Source organism: Budorcas taxicolor, unplaced genomic scaffold (assembly GCF_023091745.1).
Source record: "Budorcas taxicolor isolate Tak-1 unplaced genomic scaffold, Takin1.1 scaffold4411, whole genome shotgun sequence".
Classification (NCBI taxonomy): Eukaryota; Metazoa; Chordata; class Mammalia; order Artiodactyla; family Bovidae; genus Budorcas; species Budorcas taxicolor.
In genome coordinates, this window is record NW_026292469.1 from 3,573 (window position 1) to 16,602 (window position 13,030).

At 63.5% G+C, this 13,030-nt stretch overlaps 1 protein-coding gene across 1 annotated transcript; it reads right to left on the bottom strand.

Annotated features, from left to right (window-relative positions):
* Positions 1–1,315: 1,315 nt before the first annotated feature.
* On the bottom strand, positions 1,316–12,841 carry LOC128071398 (ladinin-1-like; the record flags this gene model as incomplete). Its single annotated transcript, XM_052664274.1, is given in 14 exon segments — positions 1,316–1,348; positions 3,428–3,525; positions 6,024–6,155; positions 8,368–8,449; positions 8,904–9,209; positions 9,418–9,498; positions 9,731–9,817; positions 10,082–10,219; positions 10,304–10,376; positions 11,343–11,386; positions 11,681–11,791; positions 12,246–12,581; positions 12,583–12,675; positions 12,761–12,841. Coding segments are annotated over 14 exon segments (1,695 nt in total), but the record flags the coding sequence as incomplete, so codon positions are not given.
* Between the last annotated feature and the right edge of the window lie 189 nt (positions 12,842–13,030).

The window sequence follows — 13,030 nt, forward strand, 5'->3', positions numbered from 1 at the left end:
AGGGGAAGTCTGCTCAGGGTCCTGTCGTTTGAAACTTGCCTCTCTGGGGCTGGAGTCCCCTCTGCACCCGGAAGCGCTGCCACGGTGAGGCTGCCTCTGGGCCCTGTGTCTGACTCAGCCTCCCTCCTGAGGTCGTTCTCTGACGTCACGGCACAGGGTCAGGGTCCTATCCTAGACTCAGGCCCTGGAGCCCCTTCCTCAGTGTCTGGGACCAGAAAGGACCCGTGTGGGTGAGGGGCCGCCCAGCATCCGAGAAGGCCAGGGCCGGGGCTGGCGGCAGGGGGGTTCTATTTTCATCACTTGCTGGCAGGGTGTGGCCCCCAGCCCAGTCAGGTGGTGGAGCAGACACATGGCATGGCCTGGCACAGGACTCTGCCCACAGGAAGCCCGGGCTGGGGGGGTGGGGGCGGGGGGGGATTGCTCAACTGGGAGCAGGGAGTGGGGACAGGCGAGATGCTTACTGGGTGAACCCCCACCCCCGTACCTTCCTCAGCTGCTTCTGCTCTGGGAGGAGGCATGAGCACAAGAAAGGAGAGAAGAGAGAGTCAGTTTCCAGCAAGGCTGTTCTTGCGCTCTGTGAGAGTCGGGGTGTGCTTGCCTTCCTGCTCCCTGGGGTGTGAGGGGAGACGCTGTCAGGAACACAGCACGCATGTCTACACACGTGTGCACACACCCCACGGCCTTTTCCCGGAGACATTTACCCCCCTGCTGGGTCCTGGAGTCTGCCCGTCCCCCACCCACAGCCCAGCCCAGCCCAGCTCCATTCAGCTGCTTCCCCCGCAGGAAACCTGGCGGGTGCTGGTCCCTGGGCTCTGCACGCCCCTCTCCCCATCCACCCGGCCCAAGTCCATGGGCACAAGCCCTCCACCCAGCCCCCAGTTCTGCACCCTCGGTGCCCAGGAAGGGGTCTTCCGGGTCCAAGCTACGCCTGCGGTCCTGTCTGCCCCGGGCACTGCCTCCCCCAGAGGTGACTGACTGATGGTTTCCAGTGTGCTCCCCCTCCCTGGCCCCTGGGACAGGGCAGAGGGCAGGGCCAGCAGCCCCTAGGGCCATGATGCCAGGTCTGGGGCAGGTTTATGGGCACGGTGGCTCTGTGGCCTCTGGGTCCTCAGGGAAACTCTCTGGTCTTTTCTCAGGAGGCCCAACCCCCAGCCCCCGGCCAGTCCATCCTCCAGCCCTGGGGTCTTCACGGCCAGCCCCCTGCCAGGGGCAGCCCGAGGCAACGGGCTGGAAGCAAGGGTGCAGCTCTCCCCATGCCTTCGACGGGCGCAGCCCCTGCCCAGCGCCCCAGCACTCGCTCATACTCATCCACCCTCTATTCCACGTCCGACATGGCCTCCTCTTCCCTCTACAGAGAGAGAGAGAGAGACAGTCCAGGTGGGCAGAGGGCCAGCCGCTCGTCTCTGTGGGAAGCCCTGAGCCTGCCATTCCCCAGCCCTGGACCAGCTGCACCGGGCCCGCGCCCCTGTCGTGCAGAGACGCCCTTTCAGCAGGGCCAGGCTGCAGGCTCCTGAGTCTTCTGCAGCCAGGCCTCTTCCCAGGGAGCAGCTCAGCGACAGGGAGGAAGCCGCAGGGTCAGCCAACGCCTGGGGCTAAACTCAGGGCCCACGGTCACGGGGAGAGGCCGCTGCATGAGGTTCTGCCTGTGAAACACTCAGAGCCACCGTGGGGCAAACACGGAGGACGGAGCATGGCTTCAGGGCCTGTGGAGGCTGGAGGGAAACCCGAGGGACACGCGGCTCCAGAGCCGCCCAGGGCCGCTGTGTTGGTGGCTGCACAGACACACACAGGTAAACGGCCAGGGGCTCACCCTCACATAAGGTCACACACCCACAGCACACAGCAGACACACACCAACACACACAATATCAGACACACACCAGATACCAGACCCACAGAGGCTAAATGGAAGGGAGCTCACCCTCACACGTGTGCATACACACGCAGCACACAGCAGACACTGGTTACACCAGACCCCAGACACATGGGGAGTATGAGCTGAGCAGGGAATCAGGCGGATCACAGATGAGGGAATACCCACGTCCCAGCCTGTGTGGTGGTTCCCAGGGGACCCTGGGCAGGTGTGGGGTCTGTTCATCTCTCACAACTGCCGTCTCTACGAAAAGCCCAGCTCCATGGAGCTTCTCCAGGGTGTCTTCCATGCGGCTCTGGGAACAGAAGCTGGGGTCCAAGCCCCACTCCCAAGGCCTGAGGCAGCCCAGGGCCCCACATGGGGAAGTGTCTTGCTGTCCCAGTCGCTGTGAGCACACGGAGAGGCCAGAGGGGTGGCTGGGAGGTGGGCATGGCTCGGGACACGAGCTCCACGCCCTGTGTGTGTGACCGTGGGAAGGCTGTTGGCCCCTGTGCCTCAGGTTCCTCTTCTCCAAGGGGAGGAAAGCTAGGGTGAACGGAGGCTGTACCCAGTGCTGTGGCCACCAACCTGTGACTCAGGCTACAGTGACGGCACCCTGGACGGGGTGCTGATGCCCACTCACCTGTCCCCCAGACCCCGCCCTCATGGTTGAGACCCACCCAGGCACCTGTCTGCAGACATGCGGTGAGCCCCAGCTCTGGCAGGTGGCATGGTATTCGCCACAAGGCAGCCCCTTTGTGGCTCAGAGGTGCTTGAAGGAGCCCTGCCCGTAGCCCCCAGGGGAGACTGCCTCAGGCGGCAGCCTCAGGCTGGTGACTCTTCTGAGCCTGCTCCCAGTCATCCAGTCCTGCTGGGTCAGGGCAAACAGACCTACAGTGGGGCAGGCAGGGTGGGGCTGGCAATAGGGTGCTTTGGACTGAAGCTGGCTCCCCTGGGTGGGGGTACTCATCCCAAAGAGTCTCCAAATGGGGCGTGGGGAAAGAGCGGCAGGGGGACAGCCCCCAGCCCAGGGTGGGTGAGGACTGGCAGGTCAGCACTGCTCCCAAGGGAGCAGTCAGGCCAGGGGCCTGAGCGCTGGGAGAAGTCTGTCACCCTGGGGTGCAGGGAGGCCTCCAGGGAGGGGGTTGGCCAGCCTGAGGTGCGGCCCTCACACTCTCTCTGTGGCCCTGCGAGTCCCCCTACTCCTGTAAGCACAGCTCCTAAAAATAGAGCCGCTCAAGAGGCAGATCGGGGTGGGGGAGGGCTTCCAGCCCAGAAGAGGCATCTGAGATCGCGTCCAGGCACTGGTGGCAGGAAGGAGGGGGGCCAGGGGGACCTCCAGTTGGAAGAGGGGCCAGAAGGCCCACGCCAAGCTCCCATCTGTCCTTTCTAGCAAGTCGCCATCACAGCCAAAAGGCCAGGGTCACCTTTCTTGGGGAATAAAGCAGAAACACTGGCCATGCTGTCAAAGACCAAGGTTTAATACCCAGCTTTGCTGTGTGACCTTATCTGAGTCACTTAACCTCTCTGCGCCTCTGTTAACCTATCCATGAAACAGAAGAGCAGAGGCCTCACCCTCAGCCCTGTGCCCAGCAGGCAGCTGGACTCGTCCTGACAGCAGCTGTTGGCCCACCTGCAGAGCTGGACCAGGGCAATGAGATCCTCCCAGGTTCCTGCCCGAAGACCCAGGGTAAAGAGGAATTCGGGAGGTCAGGCCTCCCAGCTGCACCAGGACAAGAATGAGCCTCAAACACCCATCTCCAGGTGCCTCCCCCCCCCCCCCCCCCGCAACCCCCAGCCGTGTTCCTTCAGGAGGGAGCGGTTCTCCCTGCAGAGCTCCAGCAGGTGCTCTCCCCAGTAGGATGGGGGGCAGGGACCCTGGGGTGGGGGCACTGGACTCAGGGTTAACACCCTGACCCAGAGAGCCGCTCTCCCCCTCCAGGAAACGGGTCTCTCCACGCTGCTCAGCCGTGGAGAGCCCTGTACGTGTTGTAGCCACGCATTCTGGGAAACAGACTCATTCAGAAGGACAATGCAGATAGTGGAGTGCAGTTTATTACACCGGCGGGCCCAAGGCAGAGTCTCCTCTTAGCCAAGGACCCTGACCAGCATTTGTGAAAATCTTTTATACCCCATGTGTACATGTCTGAACCCACCACTCCAAATTCCTTGAGACTTACATAAACCAAGGAAAATACAATCCCAATAGGCCCATGATTCAGGTGCTATGTGCTCGAACAGTCAAACAGTTAGCCAATAATCAATAACCCTGAGGTTACACTCTGATAGATACAGACAAATTTATGGCCTGTCTGGAGGAAGGGGTGATTAGTGTATGTTTTCTCTTAGGCGATGAGTAACCTAGATAGATCTTCAAGGTTCCCTGGTCTAGAGGGGGTCTTGTCCTTCTGTTGTTTTCATAGGCACTAAACACAGAGTTCAGAGTTCATTGGAAAGGTGGCTGAGCATGATCAGCATGAACAGGCCTAAGATGGAGTCCATGCCCTATGAATTCCTTCATCTGGGGTGTGGCCCAGCCCTGCATCTGCCTGGAAGGGCCTCCAGGGTCCCTGGTCCCCTGGCTGCTTCTGGTGGGCAGGCTTTCTCAGCAGTTCTGACAGCTTCTGAACCCCATGGAGGAGAATGTGGCCACGAGGACTGTTCTGACTGGTGTGGGCACCCACAGCCCGGCTCTGCTCCCCGGTGAGGGGGGAGGACCTGCCCAGGATGGGGCAGGGGCTCCTCGCCTAGAGGGAGGAGGTGTCAGGAGGGGGAGTCCCCGAGGGTCGGAACATCATTTCATTTAGAGGCCTGGCCTCTCCATCCTACAGAGGAGGAAAGAGACCCAGGGAGGGACAGCTATTCACCCAAGATCTTCCACCCACCCCAGGCCTTCAGTGGGACGTCTGTGATTCACACCGGAGTCTCCAGCCTCAGGCTGAGGGTCCGTTAAACTAGGTTCAGGGAGTTATCTCTGAGACTCCGCCCTCTAAAGCTCCCGAGGGAAGGGGGCCTCTCCCAGCTCTGACACCCAGTCAGAGTGGACACTGTGACTTCGGACAGAGGGCCCAGACTACAGGGCATGCCTCTGCTCTTAGAGCCTGCCCCAGTCTTAGCCAGAACAGGAGCTGCCAATGGGTCTTGTGGTGTGTGCTCTGCCCTGTGGGGTCTGGGAGAGGGCAGGGGCTGGACAGGCTTTAAACAGGCCCGCGGCCTGGTGGTGGGAGAAATGTGTGCGGGAGTCACGCTGAAGGTGGTGGGGGCAGGGGGAGAGGGGGTGTTGGCTGCTCTTTTGGCAGGTGCCAGGGACAGGGCTAAGGGAACATGTACCGCAGGCCATATAAGCACATGTGGTCTTCCAGCTGCTCAGATAAACTATTTAAAACCAGGACAGCCACGCAGGGGACAGGAGGGAGCAGGCACATAACACAAGCCAGCTGTCTGTCCTGAAAACCCCGATAAAGCAGATGCCAGCAGTCAGGAAGGCAGGTTGGGGCATAAGCTCAGCTGTGGTGATGTGTGGACAAGGGTGCTTCCAGGCTACTGGCTCCTCTAGCGGGTGAACACCCTTAGGGGGGAGGCAGGCTCTGGCGGCCTCAGTGAGCACACCTACAGAGGGGTCTGCTTGCCCCCCAAGCCACGTGGCAAGCCCTCCCCCACTGGGCAGGGAGTAGACCCACTGCAGGGTGTCAAATTCAAGGTCAAACTTCCAGCAAAGAGCAAGGGTTCTCTTCAAAGAGGCAGCTGGTTGAGTAGAGGGGCAGGGAAGATGGTTGAAATTCAAGACACGACAGCTTAAAATTACAATCTGCTAAACCCACTAGAATACAATGTCCACGTGGCCAGCACACGGGCCTTGCATTTGCTTGCACGCCTGTGTCTGCGGCCTCCAGCACAGCACCTGGGTCATGGACGGGCTTGGGACAGGACAAAGAAGAGGAAGCAAACCTGGGATAGGCCTGCTCTCTGAATTCTCAGGGCCCCTGTCCTGCCCAACTCCTCCTGGGCCCTGAGCCCCGGCCCTGCCAAGGGCCGCCTGTGGTGACGCACACTCCTCTCCGTGGGCAACGATAGCCTCTCCCCGCATCCCCCCTCGCCTGACCCACGTCCCGCCCCCCCTCAACTTTGTTGCCTGGGGAGCCCCAGGCCCCATCCGACACGCGCTCCTCACCTGCTCTTCTGTTGACCTGGCCCCGTCTCAGCTGAGGCTGTCCTTCCACGGTCCCCGGGGGCCTCTGAGCCCAGTGGCCCTTCCCGTACCAGTAGATCCGGGGCAAGACCGGCTGAAGCCAGGAGCCAGCAGCTGGCACCGGGGGACAGTGAGCAGCCAGGCTGCCACCCGCTCTCCTGGTCTGGCTCCCGGGAGCCCAGCCAGGCTTTATGTCCTGCCCCGAAATCTGCAATTTAGGAACCGCTTTTCCTACACCTTCCCTTAACTCAAGCTACTTCAGTGGGTGCCTTGTAAGCTCAAAAGTCCTTCAAATGGGACAGAATTTGCTTCCGTGGATGCCTGGGAGAGGGCTCTGGCACCCGAGGCCCCACAGGAAAAGCCTGGCAGGTTCCAGGCATCCGTGGCCTGACTGTGTGTGGGATCCAGGGGCCATCCTAAGGCAGGATGGACTAACTCGGAGCACAGGCGGCCGTCACTGCAGCCGCCACAGCTGGCCTGCCCTGGACGCCCTGCCCTTGCCCACGAGGGGAAGTCACCTCTCCGAGCTAACAGCAGATGAGGGACAAGAACACAGAGACGGTGCCCACGGCCCTGGGGACCCACAGGAGGCCTGGCACAGGAGGCGGGCGTGGTCAGGCGGGTGCCCGGGCTGTGTGCTGTCCTCACACATCGCCCTGAGGTCGCCCTGGGCGTGCGTCCCTCCTCCCCCGCCCCGAAGGGTGAGTGCAGGGCCTTCATGTGTAGAGTGAGTGCAAGAGGGTGGGCAGTGTGGTGCTGCCCGCTGCACCCTTCCCAGGAAGCCCCAATGGGCACTGAGGGCTCCCCCAGGGGGCAACAGCACCAGCCACACAGAGCACGCAGAGCTGACGGCACCAGGCTGGCTCTGGCTGCTTGGTCTACACACAGCTCAGCGTCCCCTCTGGCCCAGGAGGGCAGGGGAGAGGAGATCTAGGTGTGGGGGCAAGTGTGCTGGGCTGTGGCCACAGAGGCTGCTGTCAGACAAATGCCTGCCCCCCTGGGGCCCCCACAGCTAGAACATCATCCCCACACTGTTTAGCCTCCGCTGAAAAGCAAAGCTTCTGGCAAGAATGATTTTTAAGGAATTATTGGTCACACCTGAGAGTGATTGAGTTTATCAGCTCTTTCCTGAGTGTGGGGAGGGGCACAGGATGGGTTAGCCAGGACAGCAGGTGGGGTGTGAAGGGGAGCAAGGCAGGGCCTGGGAGAGGTCAGCATGGCTCCTCCAGCCTGGCAGGCAGCACAAGGACGGTGGGGGCCAGCCTGGGAGAGGTGCACGGAGACACTGGTGCGACCTGACGGACCCGGAGGAGGAGGAAGAGCAGGAGTCCACGTGGACAGGGTGGCGAGGTTCTGTGCAGATGCGCAGTGCCCGCAGCTGGACAGGCTTGGGACACACCTGCCCCAGAAGGGTGGGGAGGAAGCTGGCCAGCATCCTCCCGGGTCCAGTGTGGAAAGTGGGCGGGAGAGGCAGCCAGCGCGGCTGCTGGCCTGAGACTGGCTCCTCACACCTGTGGGACCAAGGACGGTTAGGACAAGGGGGTTCATGGGGCGGGGCAGGGACACCCCCTTTTCCCCAGTCCCCCCACGCTGGGCAGGGCCCAGGCCTGCTGTGGAGGAGTGGGCACCTGCTGGCCCATAGTCTCCAGGGATAACCGCCCCAGCCCCTGGGCCCCGACTCACCTTGGCACCCAGCGGGGGCTCCGGCTTCTTCCTACACTGGGGACTCTTGCCAGCTTCCGACTCCTACTGCGTCTCCTGGTTCTGGGCATCAGGACAGAGACCGGGCTCAGGCTGCTGCAGAGTCCCCTGGCCCGTCCCTTCCTGGGGGAGGACTCCAGGCCCTCCTTCCGCCCTCTGACCCACAGGCTTCCCCACAGCCATCCCGCATGCAGAGCTTATCCACTATGCTTGGGGCTGTCCCGTCCCTGACGGGTCATTCCACTACGAGAGGCCTGCAGGGAGACGCGCAGTACCTGTGGGCCCTGCTGTGCTGACCCCTGGGCCCTGCTCATCCACAGGTTGAACTGTGACTTCTCCACCCCTGAGAGCTGCAAGTTCTCCTGAGGAGAGAGCTCCCACCTTGGGGCCGGGCTGGCATCTCCAGAGGGCCCCCCTCCCCACATCTACACGGCCAGGCCATGGGACCCTCCCCTGGAGCTGTGTGAACAGCTGGGCTGGGGGCTCAGCAACAGGCATGGCCGGGCCCTAGAGTCCGCCAGACAGACACAGGAAAGCATGGAACTGTCCTGCAGTGCCCAGGCTTCAGCTCTGCAGACCCCAGGCTCAGCGGTCTGCAGACGCCTGGCAGGACCGAGCCACTCACCTTGTGGCTGGAGGCTGGGCCCTCGGCTCTGGCCCACCAGCGAGGGGGACTTGGCCTCCGCCTCCATGCTGGGGCTGCTCACCTGGACGGAGCAGGGGGCAAGTCATGCGGGAGGACAGGCAGCCCGGAGCCCCCGCAGGCCCGGCTCACCCTAGCAGCAAGGGGCGGTGGCAGCAGGCTGGTCCTCTGCCCCCGCCTGCTGCCTCGGCTGTGGAGGTGCAGCCACAGGCTCAGGGCCAGGCCAGTGGACAGGGTTTCCAGGGATGGGGGAGCTTCTAGAAGCATCTGAGGCTTCCCTGGAGTCTGGGCCTGGGATGAGGGTGTGGTGTGGGTGCCAGGTGAGACCCCATCCCAGTCCCCTGTCCTGTGGGCAGCAGAGCAGGCAGGGAGGGGAGACAGAGCTGGGGCCGGCCTGGAGGGAGGACAGGAGAAAGGGAGGAAGCCAGAGACACCGGGAGGACAGCAGATGGGAGGACAGGAGACAGGGAGGCAGCCAGAGATGCCGGGAGGACAGGGAGGTGGGGGGCACCGTGCACCTGCAGAGTGACAGGCGGGAGGCCGCCAGCCCGGGGCAGAGGCCCCGCCAAAGACTCGGGCTCCTTCTCAGGCCCAGTGCCCCGCTGCCTCCTGGGGCTGGATGGGCACTCTGCTGAGGCTGACTGCTCCCAGTCCTGGGGCCACACTGGGGCCATGGCCCTGACTGGGGCCGGCTGCATCTCGGGGACTGGGGTCTTCTCGAAGACGGTGGCTTTCTCAGACACTGGTCTTTTCTCTGAGTCGCTGGCTTTGTCTGGAACTGCCCTCTTTCCTGAGACAGCTCTCTCCTCCAGCACAGAGATCTTCTGGAACATGAAACATTTACTGGGGCGGGGAGTCTCAGGGTCCAGGCTTGCTTTCGGCTCAAGTGTCTTCTGTGCAGCAGACGGCTTCTAGGAGCCCGCATGTGCCCTGCCCGCCAGCACCCCCTGCCAGGCCTGCCGTGGAGGAGTGGGTGCCTGCTGGCCCACGTTCTCCAGGGAGAGCTGCCCCAACCGCTGGGCCCCCACTCACCTCGGCACCCAGCGGGGCCTCTGGCTTCTTCCTCCACTGGGGCTTGCTGCCAGCTGCCAACTCCCTCTGTGTCTCCTGGTTCTGGGAATCAGGTCAGAGACCGGGCTCAGGCTGCTGCAGAGCCCCCTGGCCCGCCTCTTCTCAGGGGAGGACCCCAGGCCCGACTCCTTCCACCCTCTGACCCGCAGGCTTCCACATGGCCATCCCGCGTGCAGAGCATCTCCACTGCACTCAGGGCTGTCCCTCCCGTGATGGGTCATCCCACTATGAGAGGCCTGCAGGGAGACCGGGGCCAGAGGGGCACATCTGGTACCTGTGGGCCCTGCTGTGCTGACTCCTGGGCCCTGCTCATCCACAGGATGAGCTGTGACTTCTCCACCCCTGAGAGCTGCAAGTTCTCCTGAGGAGAGAGCTCCCACCTTGGGGCCGGGCTGGCATCTCCAGAGGGGCCCCCTCACCACATCTACACGGCCAGGCCATAGGACCCTCCCCCGGAGCTGTGTGCACCGCTGGGCTGGGGGGCTCAGCAACAGGCATGGCCGGGCCCTCGAGTCCGCCAGACAGACGCAGGAAAGCATGGAGCTGTCCCACAGTGCCCAGGCTCCAGTTCTGCAGACCCCAGGCTCAGCGGTCTGCAGAGCCCTGGTGCGCCAGGGCCACTCACCTTGCGGCTAGAGGCTGGGTCCTCTTGGCTCTGGCCCACCTGCTCCTTCTCGAAAAGGTGGCGCTTGCTGGTGACATCCACGGGAACCACTGGGAACTCAGTGTGGAATGGGTTTGCATACCTGAGAGACTCTGATCTCTGGGAGCAGAGAGCACAGGCCGTTGACGCTGGAGCCTGAGGCCCCTGGCATGCCCAGCACACCCCAGGGCCCGGCCCTCTCACCTGTATGGCCGAGAGGTATTGCTCCACCTTCAGGCCTAATTTGACCGAGCTGGCCGGGAGCCTCACGCTGCTGCTGCAGGGCAGGAAGACAGGGCGAGACAAAGCAGGTGAGGCCTTCCCGCCCACGGGACACCGGGCCTGCCCCTGTGCCCCACCTCACTCTGGCAAAGAGAACGCGGCCTCTGTACACAGACGGTGGGGGCTCCCTGTCCTCCCGAGACACGGTCCATTTGGCAGGACCCCCAGGCCAGAAACAGCTGCTGTCCCTGTGCTGTGGAGTCAGTCCCGCCTCAGACGCTGCTCCCCTCTCTCCACCTTCCACCCTCCCGAACCCCAGGCTCCCCTTTCCAGATCAACCCCATCCTGCCCTCAGGCACAGGCAGCATGAAAGGCCCATGACCTGGGTCTGATGCCCTCCTGAACCTGGTGCCCCAACCCTGCTCCCCGTGCTGCCACGCAGGCTAGCTGGCCTCCATGCGGACTCTGTTCCAAGCCCCTCCGCTTGCCGACCCTCCGTCCAGAGCTGCCTGCAGCGCTCTCCCCACCTCACATCCCCTGATGCCCTCCGCCCCCTGCCATCGCCCTGCTGTCTCATAGAGTTCTCCCCACCTCATGCTCCCTGACGCTCACCATCTTCTGCCCTCACCCCACTCTCGCAGGCTGAGCTCCCCTGACTGCAAGGGGCTCCAGCCCTCGGTTCCTGTCCTGAACCCCTGGGACCTCTGAGCCCTGTGGTTCCTGCACGTCTCACTCTGAAGCAAAGGCAGCAACTCCCTCATCCACTGTGTGCCCCACGTCCCCAAGCCTCGCCCAGGACTGCTGGTCTCAGAGACAGTCTTGGGGCAGATGGTGCAGCCTGTGTGCATGAATCCCCAGTGCTTGACTCAAACGACCCCAGCACACCCACTCGCCGCCACCCCGCCCCCGGCAACCCATGGCCCAGGACGTCCCCTCCCACCCGCATTCTCCAGGCAGCTGGACCCTCCCCTTGCTGCACCTCATGCCTCAGCCCCACATCAGATGAACCCCAGGCCCTGACCTGCGGGTTAAGGCCGCCTCTGAGCTATCTCTCCGGGGGCTCATCTGGAAAGAGAAGAAAGGTGCCAGTGAGCGGGGTCCGTGGCAGCCACAGCCTCCACAAGGGAGGACTTGCCTCTCAGAACACAGCCCACCCTGGGTTCTCGCCCGCACTCTCCTCTACACAGACGCCAGCCACACCCCCATGAAAGGCCTGCCTTGGGCCTGGGGCATGGCCCCTCCCATCAAGCCAGGTCAACAGCCCCTCCTTGATGCCCCCAGATCGTCTCAGGGTGCCTCCTGCCTGCCTCCCCACTGCCCCGAGCCCTGCAGGGAGGGGCCCACAGCAGCCAGGCTCACCCTGAAGGAGATGGCGTGGGGGCTGGAGCGCTGCAGGCTGCTGCTGAAGGTGGGCAAGGCCACTGTGGGCGAGGGGGACTTGGCCTCCGCCTCCGTGCTGGGGCTGCTCACCTGGACGGAGCAGGGAGCAAGTCATGCGGGAGGACAGGCAGCCCGGAGCCCCCGCAGGCCCGGCTCACCCTAGCAGCAAGGGGCGGTGGCAGCAGGCTGGTCCTCTGCCCCCGCCTGCTGCCTCGGCTGTGGAGGTGCAGCCACAGGCTCAGGGCCAGGCCAGTGGACAGGGTTTCCAGGGATGGGGGAGCTTCTAGAAGCATCTGAGGCTTCCCTGGAGTCTGGGCCTGGGATGAGGGTGTGGTGTGGGTGCCAGGTGAGACCCCATCCCAGTCCCCTGTCCTGTGGGCAGCAGAGCAGGCAGGGAGGGGAGACAGAGCTGGGGCCGGCCTGGAGGGAGGACAGGAGAAAGGGAGGAAGCCAGAGACACCGGGAGGACAGCAGATGGGAGGACAGGAGACAGGGAGGCAGCCAGAGATGCCGGGAGGACAGGGAGGTGGGGGGCACCGTGCACCTGCAGAGTGACAGGCGGGAGGCCGCCAGCCCGGGGCAGAGGCCCCGCCAAAGACTCGGGCTCCTTCTCAGGCCCAGTGCCCCGCTGCCTCCTGGGGCTGGATGGGCACTCTGCTGAGGCTGACTGCTCCCAGTCCTGGGGCCACACTGGGGCCATGGCCCTGACTGGGGCCGGCTGCATCTCGGGGACTGGGGTCTTCTCGAAGACGGTGGCTTTCTCAGACACTGGTCTTTTCTCTGAGTCGCTGGCTTTGTCTGGAACTGCCCTCTTTCCTGAGACAGCTCTCTCCTCCAGCACAGAGATCTTCTGGAACATGAAACATTTACTGGGGCGGGGGAGTCTCAGGGTCCAGGCTTGCTTTCGGCTCAAGTGTCTTCTGTGCAGCAGACGGCTTCTAGGAGCCCGCATGTGCCCTGCCCGCCAGCACCCCCTGCCAGGCCTGCCGTGGAGGAGTGGGTGCCTGCTGGCCCACGTTCTCCAGGGAGAGCTGCCCCAACCGCTGGGCCCCCACTCACCTCGGCACCCAGCGGGGCCTCTGGCTTCTTCCTCCACTGGGGCTTGCTGCCAGCTGCCAACTCCCTCTGTGTCTCCTGGTTCTGGGAATCAGGTCAGAGACCGGGCTCAGGCTGCTGCAGAGCCCCCTGGCCCGCCTCTTCTCAGGGGAGGACCCCAGGCCCGACTCCTTCCACCCTCTGACCCGCAGGCTTCCACATGGCCATCCCGCGTGCAGAGCATCTCCACTGCACTCAGGGCTGTCCCTCCCGTGATGGGTCATCCCACTATGA